At 40.5% G+C, this 15,292-nt stretch overlaps 1 protein-coding gene across 6 annotated transcripts in view; it reads left to right on the top strand.

Moving 5' to 3' along the window:
- The first annotated feature begins 723 nt into the window (after positions 1–723).
- The window catches only part of ALMS1 (ALMS1 centrosome and basal body associated protein), a 136,101-nt gene continuing 121,532 nt past the window's right edge, over positions 724–15,292 (top strand). For 2 of the 6 annotated variants that reach the window (XM_037527633.2, XM_054701731.1), the window contains exons 1-2: positions 730–1,126; positions 14,360–14,491. In XM_037527633.2, coding sequence (XP_037383530.1) covers positions 809–1,126; positions 14,360–14,491 — 450 coding nt within the window. In that variant the 5' untranslated portion in view covers positions 730–808. Of the gene's footprint in view, positions 1,127–14,359; positions 14,492–15,292 lie in introns of all 6 variants that reach the window. The other 4 variants (XM_054701730.1, XM_054701733.1, XM_037527631.2 and 1 more) reach the window with 3 other exon arrangements.

Here is a 15,292-nt window from a genome sequence, read left to right on the forward strand (position 1 = left end):
TTGACTCAGCCAGTCACTTAACTAGGTAAAAGCCTCGGGGCACGTTATTTTTCTGAGCCTTTGGCTCTTCAAATATTAAATGGTAATAATACTTGCTCACAGAACTGTAAGCATTTTATGAGTTACTGTAGCAATAATCAACGAATAATACCTACATGAAATCCTTCACTTTGGCCATATCCTTTAATTATCACAATCTCCTATGCGATGGTCTATATTTTACAGACGCTCAGTCACAACACGGTGTGTAGCGATATATTCGACCTCCATCTTTCTGATACCAGACCTCAGTTCTTACCTGGCCCCTCTGTCCCTGAGACTTTTCCACTCTTAGGGTCTACATTATGTCACATAGAAGGTACTTGATCTTAAAAACATTATAATTTGCAAATTCAATTGGCATGGGTTTGTTCTGGGATCTGATCTTTCCTCAGCGCAAGGGCAAAATTCAGTTTTGGCTCAACCCGGCCGAGGGCTAAATTCCCCCCTCCTCCAGAGGAGCCCAGCCCGGGTTTATTGTGAGCTTATAGTACTGTGAGTAAGATCCCACCCGGTGACGGGGGCAAAGTGGTGGCGTCGTCCGTCGCCAACCCTCCCCCCCCCATCTCCAGCCTTCCCGCCCACCCCAGCGGGGCGTCCTTAGCAACGCGCGGGCTCACTCCCAGCCCCGCCCGCCGCGCCCTCCGGCGCCCCGCGCCAGGCGGCGGCAGCCTTTGCGCTTGCGCGCGGGAGCAACCGCCGGCCGGCGCTCTCCCCTCCCTCCCCCTCCCCTCGCCTCCTCCTCAGCCTCCTAGAACGAGACACCAACATGGAGCCTGAGGACCTGCCGTGGCCCAGCGAGCTGGAGGAGGAGGAGGTGGAGGTGGAGGAGGTCGAGGAGGCGGAGGAGGAGCCGGAGGCGGGGAGCTTGGGCGAGGACGAGGTGGTGACGGTGGAGGATGTGGAGGAGCAGGGCCTGGAGCTGGGCGCCGACTGCGGCTGCGAAGCCCCGCCGCGGGAGTGTACGGACGACGAGGACGACGAGGAGGCCAAGGCCTGGCTGGAGGCGCAGCCCAGCGGGACTCTGACTGCACCGACGCTTCCGAGGCATCGCTACCTCGCGGGCGAGCGGCCCGGCCCGGAGAGGGTGAGCCCGGCGGGAGGGGTCGGGGGTGCGTCGAGCCCCTGAGCGCCCGCCCGCGCAGCCCCGCTTCTCGCGCGCCGCCTGTCGCGGCCCCGGGCTAGTAATTGCGCGAACTGGGGTACAGGCCAGAGATGCGGGGGGTGAGAGGATTCACCAGAGACAGAGCGGGGAACAGAAGAGGCAGACTGACTGAAATACACTGCTGAGGGGGCAGCCGGTGAGTCAGGAGAGGTCTGCCGCGCCATGTGGGTTGCTCCCTGGCCGGCCGGGGATCGAACTCGTGCTGCAGAGGCTGCGGACAGCTTCACAGTGCTGTGCTCAACCCCTCGCGCCACCAGGGAGGCCCGTAATTGCACTTTTAAGGGCTGGCCGGAGCCATCTGGCTTCCTGGGTCCCGACTCTTGGCCTGCCTGTCTGCTTCCAGTCTCACTCTCTTTTTCTTATTTCAAAGACTTGCCTTTACTCTCCCTCACTTCTCGGGTCTTTTGAATTGCATTAAAAGTTCAGTACCCGTAGTAAACCGCTTTGGGGAGGAGGTGGAGCTTACCGTGCTCTGACGGAGGGGGACGGGTAGCTTAGGCGGGGAGAGTGTGGTTGCCCTGGGCGATTTGGTTGGCGAGACAATTAAGAGATTAGTTTGCCTGAAGTGCTGGGCGCCCCTTGAGGGAAACTGTGTGCGTTGTATACACTGCGTGATTAATCTCCTGCGGCTTCTCGCCGTTTGTGCTTCCCTGAACTCATGTGTAACGTTAAAAGGTTTTTTCGCCGGTAAGAAGGTCTAGGAATGCAGAAGGCTCACGCTGCAGTTCCAAACTGTGGAAAACTAGAAAGCGTAAGGAGAAAGAGCTGATTTTAGGGTTGGCTCTCCTGAAAACCAATTTGAAAAGAACCGCTTGTAGTTTATCGCTTTTCAAAAAAAAAAAAAAAAAATTCAGGGCGAAAAGAGGTGTGCGCTACTCAGATATCAAGTGATCAGACGTTCATTAAGTTTTCCATTCTTTGCAAGGTACATTGTGGGGACAAAAAGAAACCTAGATTTTATTGCTTTTTTGAGACATGATGTAAACTATGCGAAGTGAAGCAAAGTACAGAAATTGAAAAGACTGAGACAAGACTGTACACCTGTGCTGTTCACTACAGTAGTTGTCAGCCCCCATGTGGTCTTTGCATCTTAGTCGAAGTTAAAATTCAGTGTCTCTGTTGTACCAACACTTTTCAGGTGCTCATTAGCAACACCCTTTTGGACAATGTAGACACAAAATAATCCCATCATTACAGAAAGTTCTTTTAGACAATGATATTATAGACACTTGATCATCAGAGAGCAATAGTTGTTGTTTTGCCTGGTATATATTCCAGCGAGGACTTAATTCATTGAACATTATGTTATTGCACATTCACCATGGGCCATACATTGTTCTGGATGCCAAGGAACCTCGGTAAACCCCAACATATTTTTGTCTGACTTTCTAGTATTTGCAGTCTAGAGTAGGGGGCAGACCATTTTTGTTTTCTTATGTTATTTTAAAGATTTATTTATTCATGCATACAACAGCTGGGGGTACAGGCCAAAGGTGTGTGTGGGGGAGGGTGAGAGTATTCACCAGAGACAGAGGAGGGAACAGAACAGGCAGATAGACTGAAGTATACTGCTGAGGGAAGCAACAGGCGAGTGAGGAGAGGTCTGCTGCCCCATGTGGGTAGCTCCCTGGCTGGCTGGGAATTGAACTCGTGCTGCAGTGGCTACGGGTTGCTTCATAGGTTGTGTCCCAACCCTTGTGCCACCAGGGAGGCCCCAGGAGGCAGACCATTTAAATGGTCACATAAATAAATGAAAAGCTGATATATGCTAATGTGTTTGGAAAGCATAGTTTAAGAGAATCTGACCTTGTCAATGAAGCTGGGGAAAGCCTTCTTGAAGAAGTCATGACAGCCGAGACCTGACAACAGATTGATTAGGCAAAGGGAAGGGGAAAGAACCTTTGTTGAGGGAAAAGCACATGGAAAGTTACTGTTGGTTAGAGAGAGAGTCAAGGCTCTGTGGGAGGCTTTATTCCTGGAGCTTTGATTAAGTCAATGAAAAGATTTTAAATAAGTGGGTTTATGGTAAAATTTGTGTTTCAGAAAGATCACTTTGCTACAAAAGCATAGTGGAAAACAGTTTTGATGGTTGGGGCAGAGGGGAAGCCTGCAACAATAGGTTAGGAGTGCTAGTTAGGAGGCCATTGCAATACCACCAGGGAAAAGATGATGTTTTGGAACAGGGAAATTTTTTTTTTAATGTTTATTTATTTATTTATTTATACAAGCACTGGGTACAGTCAGAAGCGCGGGAGGGTGAGAGAATTCACCAGAGCCAGAGCGGGGAGCAGAGCAGGCAGAAGGACCGAGGTACACTGCTGAGGGGAGCAGCGGGCGGTAGGAGAGGTCTGCACGCCATGTGGGACCTTCCTCTGGTGGCCTGGGATCGAACCGGCGCTACATCAAACCGGCGCTGCAGAGGCTGCGGGCAGCTTCGCAACCCAGCGCTCAGCCGCTGCACCACTGGGGAGGCCCTGGAACAGGGAAATTTTTAAGTGGATACTGAAAAGTGGATTAATTCTAAAAACAAAATTAATAGGTAAAATAACTACATGTCTACACTCATTTTACCTTATTGTTGCATTAATATGGATTAGATGAAATATCATATCCCATCGTTGCAGAGGCCCTTGAGGCACGAAGGTGTTTTCAGGTGTCAGGTTACTGGAAAGGTTGTGCCAAATACTGAGATATGGCAGGTTTTTGGAGGGTGTGGGGGTTGTAGGAGGATGATGGGGTTGCTTGGGATGGTTGTTAAGATTATGGGCTTGATTTCAGAGATCAGAGGATTGCAACTTGTAAGGCATCTACGTATAGACCATAATTCGAACCACACATGTTGATGAAGTCTCTTAACTTTCATTTTGTTATGTGACTTTTTATTGCATACAGCTATTAATATTTACCTTTCTGTCTTCAAGTCTAGAGGAGGAATGGTTTAATTAGACCACTTTAACTCTTATAACTGCCATTGTGAAAGAAATTATTTAACAGTGAGCTATGTGTAATAGAAAATCTTCCATTTTACAGCAAGGGCTGTAACCTGAGTGGTTTTTCCTCAGAGGGTTTTTTTTTTTGGTTTTTTTTTTTTGTTTTTTTTTTAAGATTTATTTATTTATACAAGCACTGGGTACAGTCAGAAGCGTGGAAGGGTGAGAGAATTCACCAGAGCCACAGCGGGGAACAGAATAGGCAGACTGACAAAATACACTGCTGAGGGCAGCAGTGGGCGCGGCAGGAGAGTTCTGCGCACCATGTGGGACCCTTGCCGAAAACCGGTGCTGCAGAGGCTCCAGGCAGCTTCGCAGCCCAGCTTTCAACCACTGCGCCACCAGGGGAGGCCCCAGAGGTTTGTTTTTTTTTTTTTTTTTTTTTTTAAAGAAATCAGAATAGGCACTTCCCTGGTGGCACAAGGGGTTAAGACACAACCTGTGAAGCTCTCCGCTGCTGCAGGGCGAGTTCGATCCCCGGCCTGCCAGAGAGCTACCCACATGGCGCAGCAGACCTCTCCTGACTTGCCCGCTGCTCCTCTCAGCAGCATTCTTCTGTCCATCTGCCTGTTCTGTTCCCTGCTCTGTCTCTGGTGAATCCTCTCACACCCCCACACCTCTGACCTGTACCCCAGCTCTTGTATGTATAAATAAATAAATCTTTAAAAAAAATCAGAATACATGAACTTATAAATGGTATGTTGTATTAAAGCTAGTTTTAAGGTGATATAATGAATATTAAAGCTTTTTTTTTTTTACTTCACTCACATACTAAAAGCTTTCTAAGTTGTTGAAGGAAACTTTAATCTGTTTCCTGCTAGAAATTTATGAACTAGTTAATTTTATTCAGTCTAGTCTCAAATGACAACCAATGTTGGATTCACTTTCTCATGTAACTCACTATATAGGAAGAAATACTCTCCACGATGATGTATAAGATATTGATTAAGCTTATAAGTCTTGTTAGTGAGATTGAACTAAGACATGAAGCTGTTTAAATCCAGTGGAATGTGATAGGCCTTATAAATCTTTAAGGGTCAGGGAAGAGATCAAGAACCTTTGCTGTGTTGTCTTATGCTGGTTCCAGACCTTTCAACATGGATCATTTCAAACACCTCTCCTCATAATTCCTAAACCTAAATTTCTGAGTTCTATTGAGACTAGTTCAGCATGGTGGTTTGGAATCACTAGAAGTTCTTGGTCTAACTTTTAACGGGGTTATCAACAATGATTGGAAATCTTTGTTTCCTCTGGTAACTTCTTCCACATCTTCATTCTTAATCCTCTAGTCCTCATTCAATGTCCGGTATATTCCCATCAACAGGTTACCATTTCATAGAAAGGAAAACAGTCCTAGGGCCTCCCTGGTGGTGCAAGGGGCTAAGCACAGCACAGCACTGTGATGCTATCTGCAGCCTCTGCAGCACAAGTTGGATCCCTGACCCCCTTAGGAAGCAACCCACATGGTTTTTTTAAGGTAAATCAAGTTTGCTTTTCATATTGGTTGTGCCAGTTTACACTCCAACTAACAGTGTAGTAGGATTCCCCTTTTTTTTGCATCCTTGTTAGCACTTCTTGTTGGAGGTATTTTTGATATGTGCCATTCTCTCAGTTGTGAGATGGCATTGTGTTTTTACCTGCATCTCTCATTGGAAGTGATGATGAACATTTTTTCCATATGTTTATTAGCCTTCTGAATATCCTCTTTGGTGAACTGTCATATTGACTGCCTGCTTATTAATTTGGTGGTTTATTTTTTTGTTATTGAATTGTATTTTTAGCTGTATCTTGGATATTAATCCCTTATCAGTTATGTATTATGTGAATATTTTCTCTCATCTAATAGGGTGTCTTTTCAATCATTTATTTTTCTATAGAAAATCTTTTTAGCTTGAGGTAATCCCAAATTTTAATTTTTTTTTTATTTCCGTTGTCATAGGGATTGAGTTACCAAAAACATCTTTATTGTTGATGTCATGGAATGTATTATCAGTGTTTTCTTCTGTGTATTTTATTGTAGATTTTTTTTTAAATAATAAATTTTATTTTTATATTCCCCATACAATTGCAGCCCCCCCATTCTGACCCCAATCCCTCCCCTCCCGCCCCCCGCCCCCAAAAAGTGTCTCTGGTTCATAGTTTTTTGTTGATTTTGATTTTCACTTTCTTATAGTTATTCATTTTCCTGGTCCCTTATTTAAGTTTTCTAGATTCTTGCTATGAGTGAGACCATCCGGTATTTTTCTTTTTCTTTCTGGCTTATTTCGCTGAGCATGATCCCTTCCAGCGCCATCCATGTTGCTGCAAATTGCATGTGTTTATCTTTTTTGAATGCTGAGTAATATTCCATGGTGTATAAGTACCACATCTTCTTGATCCAGTCATCTATTTTTGGGCATTTGGGTTGTTTCCAAAGCTTAGCTATTGTAAACAGTGCTGCTATAAACACAGGGGTGCAGGTGCTCTTTGGAATTGATGTTTCTGTGTCCTTTGGGTAAATACCTAGGAGTGGAATTGCTGGATCATATGGAAGCTCTATGTTTAGTAGGTCCAGAAATCTCCACACAGCTCTCCATAGTGGTTGGATCAGTTTGCACTCCCACCAGCAGTGCAGGAGAGTTCCTTTTTCTCCACACCCTCGCCAACATTTGTTGTTGCTAGTTTTTTTAATATGTGCCATTCTCACTGGTGTAAGATGGTATCTCATGGTAGTCTTGATTTGCATTTCCCTGATGACAAGTGACGTTGAACATTTTTTCATATGCCTGTTGGCCATTTGCATTTCCTCTTCAGAGTGTTGTAGATCTTACAGCTAAATCTCTAATCCATTTAGAGTTTATTTTTATGTGTGTGGTTAGTGAGTGATCCAATTTCATTATTTTATATGTGACTTTTCAGTTTTTTGTGCCCACCATTTATTAAAGAGACTGCCTTTTTCACATTGTATGGTCATAACTATGTTATCATAGATTAGGTATTGATACATCCATGGATTTATTTCTGGGCTTTCAGTTTTAGTCCATTGATCCATGTATCTATTTTTGTACCAATTCCATATTGTTTTTATTTTTTATTATTTTTTTTTAAGATTTATTTATTTATGCATACAAGAACTGGGGGTACAGGCCAGAGGTGTGGGAGATGAAAGGATTCACCAGAGACAGTGGGGAACAGAACAGGCAGATGGACTGAAATACGCTGCTGAGGGGAGCAGCAGGCAAGTCAGGAAAGGTGTGCTGCACCATGTGGGTAGCTCCCTGGCCGGAGTTTAAACTCATGCTGCAGTGGCTGCTGATAGCTTCATAGGTTGCATCCTAACCCCTTGCGCCACCAAAGAGGCCCCCTCCATATTGTTTTTAGTACTGTTGCGTTAATGTTTGAAATCAGGTAACTGGTTATCCATTTTTTAAGGACTGCTTTTGCAGTTTCAGGCCTTTTGTTGTTGCATATAAATTTCAATAGCTTTTGTTCAGTTTCTTTGAAAAATATTGTTGGTATTTTGATGGGAGATTGCATTAAATTTATATATCACTTCAGGCAAGATGTCATTTTGATTATATTGCTTCTCCTCATCCATGAGTATGGGATATCCTTCCATCTCCTTTGGTTACCTATGTCCTTTAGTATAGGTATAGGTCTCGTTCTCATTGTATAGGTCTTTTACTTCCTTTGTAAGGTTGATTCTGAGGTATTTAATTCTTTTTGAATCAATTATAAATGGAGTTATTTTCTTAATTTTTTCTTCATTATATATAAAAAGGATATGGATTTTTGTATGTTGATTTTATAACCTGCCATTTTGCTGTGTTTGTCTATTGTTTCTAATAACTTTTTGATGGAGTCTTTAGGACTTTCTGTATATATCATCTGTGAATAGTGGTAGTTTCACTTCTTTTACACTTAGATTCACTATATTTTCTCATTCTGTCTGATAGCTCTAGCCCAAACTTCTAATACTGAGTTAAACAGAGTGGCAATAATGGGTATTCTAGTCTTGATCCTGATATTAAGGGGGAAGTTTCAGTTTTTTACCATAGGTATTGTATTGACTTGGCTTATGATAAATGGCCTTTATTATATTAAGGTAGGTTCCTTCTGTTCCTATCTTGTTTAGAGTTTTTATGAAATGGGCGTTGAATCTTATGAGATGCTTTCTCAGCGTCTATTAACATTACATATGACTTTTATGTTTGCTTTTGTTTATATGAGGTATTATATTGATTTACATATATTAAACTATCCTTGCTTTCTGAGATAAATCACACTTGATCATGGTGTATGATCCTTTCTATATAATGTTGAATTTGATTTGCTAGTATTTTGTTGTAGGCCAGAGGTATGGGGGTGAGAGGATTCACCAGAGACAGAGTGGGAAGCAGAACAGGTAGATTTACTGAAATACACTGCTAAGGAGCACAGCAGGAGAGACAGGAGAGGTTTGCTGCACCATATGTGGATTAGCTTCCTGGCCCGGGATTGAACTCTGGCTGTCACAGTAACAGCACTGAGATGTAACACCTAGGCCTCCAGTGAGGCCCCTCTTTTTGTTTTTTGATGGCTTCCTTTTATGTTTTGTTTAGATTCCATTCCATTGTCTTATAAGTTACTTCAGTTAATTTTTGTTTTAAGGTTCTGCTGAAGTTGGTATATGATGGCTATTTGTGTGACCTATTGGATGGTCTGATCGCTCTCATTCACCAACACTTGTTTCTGTCCTTTTTGTAATGGGCCATTCTTATAGCTGTGAGGTAGTACCTCACTGTTGTTTTGATTTGCATTTTCCTGATGACCAGTAATTTTGAGCTATTTTCATGTACCTGTTGGCTTTCTGTATGTCTCATTTGGAAAAGTGTCTTTAATTCTTCCACCCATTTTTTAAATTGGGGTATTTGCTTTCTTTCTGTTGAGTGTATGAATTCTTTGTAATTCCTGGGTGTGCTACTGCCTTTGTGGATGTATAAGATGTAGTATATTCTACCACTCATTAGTGTCTTTTCTTTTCTTTTTTTTTTTTTTGTGGTTTCTTTGCTGTGCAGAAACAATTTAGTTTGATGTCATTCATTTTTTAATTTTTGCTTTTGTGTCACTTGCCAATGGAGTCAAGTCCCCAAAGGTATCACTGAAATCAATGTCATGGAGTTTTTTGTCTGTTTCCTTCTATGTATTTTGTGATTTCAGGTCTTACCTCTAAGTCTTTAATCCATTTTGAGTTGATTTTTGTTTATGTTTTGAGATTGTGGTCTTTCCATTCTTTGAAGAGATTTTCTTTTCCCTGTATTATATGTGTGTCTCCTTTGTGGTAAATTAACTGTCCATGTAATTGTGGATTTCTTTCTGGACTCTCAATTCTATTCCATTGGTCAGTGTGTCTCTTTATGTCAATATTCTACTGTTTGATTACTATAGCTTTGTAGTGTAATTTGAAATCTAGGTGTTTGATGCCACCAGTCTTCTTTTTTTTTGAGTCACACATTGTTTTGACTATTCAGCTCTTTTGTGGTTCCATATGGATTACAGAAGTGTTTCCTCTATACCTTTCGTGAATGACATTGAAACTTTGATAGCAATTGCTTTGAATCTTTATATTGCTTTAGGTAAGATGGCCATTTGACAATGTATCTTTACATTTCTTTGTGTCTTCTCTTTTAATAACATTTTATAGTTTTCCTTATAGTCTTTCACCTTCTCTGTTAAGTTTCTTCTTAGGTATTTAATTCTTTTTGATGTATTTGAAAATGATATTGTTTTCTTGATTTCTTTTTTAGTTTGTTGTTTTATATAGGAATGTTACAGATTTTCTTATATTGACTTTGTAACTTGCCACTTTTCTGTACTGACTTATTGTTTCTAATAGTTTTTTTTAGTGCAGTCTTCAGGGTTTTCTGTATCTGTTATGTCATTTGCAAATACTTTTACTTATTTACTAATTTGTATTCCTTTTGTCTTTCTTGCCTAAAGCCTCTAACTAGAACTTCCAAAACTGTGTTGAATAGTAGTGGTGAAAAGTGTACGTACTTTCCTTATACCTCATCTTACAAGAAAGACTTTGGCAGTTTTTCACCATTAAGTATCATGTTAGCTGTGGGTCTTCTTTCATTTATGATTTTATTTATTGGAGTTTTCTTTCATTTTTCTTAGCCTCTGTAGAGGTTTGTCTATTTTATTTTTTCAGAGAACTGCTTTTGGTTTCATTGATCTTTTGTGCTTGTTTTCTTGATTTTTCATTTACTTCCCCTGTAATTTTTATTATTTCCTTTGTTCTAGTGACTTTCATTTTCATTTGTTTTCCTAGAACCTTAATATCAAAGTTAGTTTATTTATTTGAGCTCTTTCTTGTTCATGTGGGCCTGCATTGCCATAATGAACTGTTAGCACTGTTAGCACTGCCTTTAAGTAGCCCGTAGTTTTTCTTTCTTTTTTTTTTTTTTTAAATAGAGGCATGTTATTTATTTATTTGTTTGTTTGTTTGTTTGTTCTGTTTATACATGCACTGGGTACAGTCAGAAGCGCGGGAGGGTGAGAGAATTCACCAGAGCCAGAGCGGGGAGCAGAGCAGGCAGAAGGACCGAAGTACACTGCTGAGGGGCGCAGCGGGCGGCGGGAGAGGTCTGCGCACCATGTGGGACCCTCCCCTGGTGGCCGGGGAGCAGCCGGGGATCGAACAGGTGCCGCAGAGGCTGCGGGCAGCTTTGCAACCCAGCGCTTAACTGCTGTGCCACCGGGGAGGCCCAGTACCCCGTAGTTTTTGACATTTTATGTCTTCATTGTTTGTTTCCAGGTATTATTTAATTTATTGTTTGATTTTTTTTTTATTAGCCCATTCAGTACCATTTTGTTTAGTTTCCACATATTTGAGCTGTTTCTTGTTTTCTGTGGTTGATTTCTAGTTTCATGCCATTGTTATCAAAGAAGATACTTAAAATGATTTCAGTCTTCATAAATTTACTGACAATTGTTCTGCAGTCCAGTGTGTGGTCTATCCCTGAGAATGTTCCATGTGCAACTTATATGATTTTTTTACTCAACTTTTTTGGTGTTAGAGTGCTCTATGAATATCTAGTAAATCCATCTGATCTAATTTCTCATTGAGGGCTGTTCTTTCCATGTTGATTTTCTGTCCACCGGTGTAAGTGGGATGTTGAAGTTCCTCACTTTTATTGTGCTGTCAGTGTCTCTTTTTAGGTCTTTTAGTTGTTGCCATGTGTATTTTGGTGCTCTTTCATTTGGTGCGTACATGTTCATGAAAGTTACGTCTTTATGATGAACCCATTTTCACGTCCATACCTGTCTCTTGTCACCTTTTTTTAGCTGGAAGTCTATTTATCTGATACAAGTATGATTGTATCTGCCCTTTTTAGGGTTCTATTTACTTGTAGAAATATTTTCCAATCTTTTACTTTGAGTCTGTGTTTGATTTCTGGAGTTCAGATTGTCTCCTGGAGCCAATGGAAGGTTACATTTTGTTTTTCTGATCCAGTAGCACTCTGTGCTTTTAATTGTGAATTTAAGGCATTGACATTTAGGGTAATTATTGATACATGTTTTGTCATTTTACTAGTTATTGTCTGGATTTTTTGCTGTTTGTTCTTCTCTTGTTCTTATATTTTGAAAGCTCCCATTTGTATTGTGTTGCCTCCCATTTTATTTTATTTTTTTCTCCAAGGTTACCATAAGGCTTATACATAGAGTTGTATATTTAGAAGCTACCTTAAATTGAAAGCAAGGTAATCCTAGATTTATTCAATCAGACTCCATTCTTACTCACTTCCTCTCTGTTGTTTTGGGGCACTTAATGCTTCTAGTGAGATTTGTTTTTGTTTTAAAATAGATCCTTTTATATTTTTTGCAAAACCTCTTTAGAGGAGATATAGTCCTTCCACTGTTTGTTTGTAAAGTTCTTTATCACTCCTTCAATTTTGAATGTTAGCCAAGCTGGATAGAGAATTCATGGGTTGAGTTTTTTCATTTAAAGCTTTGAGTACTTCTTGCCACTTCCTTCTGATCTACAAAGTGTCGCTGAGAAATCCTCTGACAGTCTGATGAGTGTCCTCATGAGGGTGACTCCACTTTTCTATAGCTGCTTTTAGGTTCTCTCTTTTAATTTTTTCCTTGTAAATTATTATTTGTCTTGTCTTGCTGTGGTCTGTTTGGGTTTATTGTGTATGGGATACTTTGAACTTCCTGTATTTGAATGTCTGTTTCCTTCCCTAGCTTGGGTAAGTTCTTGACTATTCTTCAAATAGGATTTCTGCTCTTTTTTCTCTCTTCGTCTGTAATTCTTATAATATGTATGTTCCTCTTGATGCTGTCTCATTGGTCTCTTACGTTGTCTTCATTTTTTTTTTTTTTTTAAGATTTATTTATTTATACAAGAGCTGGGCTGGGGTACAGGCCAGAGGCGTGGGAGGGTGAGAGGATTCACCAGAGACAGAGCGGGGAGCAGAACAGGCAGATGGACTGAAAACACGGCTGAGGGGAGCAGCGGGAGAGACAGGAGAAGTCTGCTGTGCCATGTGGGTATCTCTCTGGCTGGCCAGGAATCGAACCGCCACTACAGATACTACAGACAGCTTCACAGTGCTGTGCTCAACCTGCTGCACCACTGGGGAGGCCCGTCTTAATTTTTCTTATATCTTTTTTCTTTCTGCTTATCTTTTTGATTGATTTCCACTACCCTGTCTTCTCACAGATTTGTTCCTCAGCCTCAATGATTTTGCTGGTGAGCTCTACTGCTGTATTTTTTTTTTTTTTAATTTCAACTATTTCATTTTCTATCTCTCTGACTTCTATTTTTCTTATTTTCTCTGCCCTTGTTTTATCTCTCATGTTGCTCATTCACTGTTCTCTTAATTTCACTAAGCATCCTAAGACTATTGCTTTGAATTATTTTTCTGGAAATTTAGTTAGAACTTTTGAAATAGAATTCCCCCGGCCCCCCGAGTTTTGTCTTGATCTAATGATTGGCATGAATTCCTCTCCCTCTACATTCTGTTTGGTAGTCTGTGATTATTTTTATGTTATCAGCTAGAAAGCTTTCTTTTCCATTCCTCCTGCAACTGTCTTGAGTTAGAATTATAGTTCATAGGGTATTTCTTATGGTCTTGGTCTTGAATACTGTGCTTTCTGGTGTTGGCTGAATCTGTGTCTCTAGTTAGAGTGACTGGGTCATGAATCATCTTGGTGTAGGATGGGATGGGGACTTCCTGAGAGTCCAGCCTTCCCTGTGTGTGCTGTGGATGCTGGTGTTGCAGATTGCTATACATATGTGCCTCCTTCAGTGCTGTAGCTGCTCCAGTGGAAATAGTGATCTGTAATCGCCATCTGATCAAGGTGGGTCAAGATAGACTTTTCCAGTGATGCTCTCCCAGAAGTCCCAGCTAGCAACTAATCCTTTGGCTGAATCCAACTCTAAATTCTGCAGATTTTCCTTGAGGCTCAGGCACATGTAGGGGATTGGGAAGATGAGTTTTTATGGGCACTGTCTTTATCTCTTTAAGGATCTGAGATGTTCTTATTTTAAAGTCTTTTGAAACTGTAGTTTGTAATCTCATTTTTAGCAGAGTGCTATTTTGTTTTGTCTTTCATTGCACCTACTCTACCTGGTACTTTTGGGGTTGTCTCTGCCATGTCCCTTGTGGCTGCTTCTTTAGAAGGAGGTCTTATATTAGAATATTTGGGTTACTGTTCTCCAGGACTATTGTTGAAACTCTCAGGAATTATTCCCAGAATCTAGTGGGTGACTTGATTTAGATAATTTTTGTTTGATTGCCTGTGATCGTTTCCATTTGCATTGTTTCAGCCTTGGGTGGCAGTCATAAGTATTGTCTCCATTCACATAATGGAGAGTCTTGCTTCAACCCCTGACTTCACAAAACAAGCCTGACTAAGTTTTTAAAACAAATAACTTGCTCTTTTATGTTTGTTTCTTTTACCTCTGGGGTATAGGAAATTAAAGAGATTGCTGTGGTTTATTGGAAAGTATGATGAGTTCCTAACTGATAACCTTCAGTCCCTTTTTTTTTAAAGGGAAGGTAATAACTTGGACAGTGTTTTTGAAGTCAAAAGGTTATTATAAATGTCAAAATATTTTATAAGTTGTTAGGTTTTATTGTATAATCACAGTGATTGTGTTGCTACTCTATTTAAATCTGCTTTTGATTTTCAGGTTGTACCATTGACCCATCATGTATGGCAACAAGACAATAGTGTCTGTCAAGACAATAGTGGAATGCAGATTTTTGATACTAATGTGGTCCGTTTGGAAAAAAAAGCTCAGTGGGGATATAGGGGTGATCAGGTATGTCTTGTTTAACTGGCAAACTCCGTTGATAAACAGCATGAGAAATTCTGATTCAGCTGTAAAGAATGGAAAGATGAATTACGAATTACTCTAATCTGTTTTTCTGATAGATCTTTAACAACCTTATTTATATACTAGTTCATTTTCTATACCCCTCCCTATCGTCCTGCAGGACTCCTGTATATTCTTCAAAATCATTTGATACTTTGATAGACTATATCAATATCTATATCTACATCAATATTTTGCTTATTAGAAATTGAAACATTAAAATATTATAATTTTAAAATCATATAAAATTTATTTTAAAATAATTCATTACATAGTAACATAAATAATATATTTTAAAATGAAAAATGACTGTTTTCCAAAATAAAAAATACTATTTGGATGGGTGGCATTGTTTTTTATATTTTTTGCATATATTTTAATGTCAGAAACAGTTGTTATTTTAGAAAGGTTCTCCAGAAAAATTGAGCCAGTAGAAGACATATACATACATACCTATGTCAATACATCTGTATGTATATATATATTAAAAGGAATTGGCTCATATGATTATAGAGATTGAGAGTTCACAATATCTGCAACTTGGAGGCTAGTAAAGCTGATAATATAGTTCCAGTGTGACTCTGAAGGCCTAGGACCAGGAATACCTATGGTGTAAGTTGTAGTCCAAATTTGAATGCCCAGGAACAGACCAGCTGATGTGTAAGTTTAACTCTTCCTCTGGGTCTGGAGGCAAGAGAAGACTGGTATCTCAGCTTGAAGACAAACATGCAGAGAGTAGATTCTCTC

The sequence above is a fragment of the Talpa occidentalis genome, unplaced genomic scaffold (genome assembly GCF_014898055.3).
Source record: "Talpa occidentalis isolate TD23 unplaced genomic scaffold, MPIMG_talOcc4v2.1 talOcc4.5, whole genome shotgun sequence".
NCBI classification, from domain to species: Eukaryota; Metazoa; Chordata; class Mammalia; order Eulipotyphla; family Talpidae; genus Talpa; species Talpa occidentalis.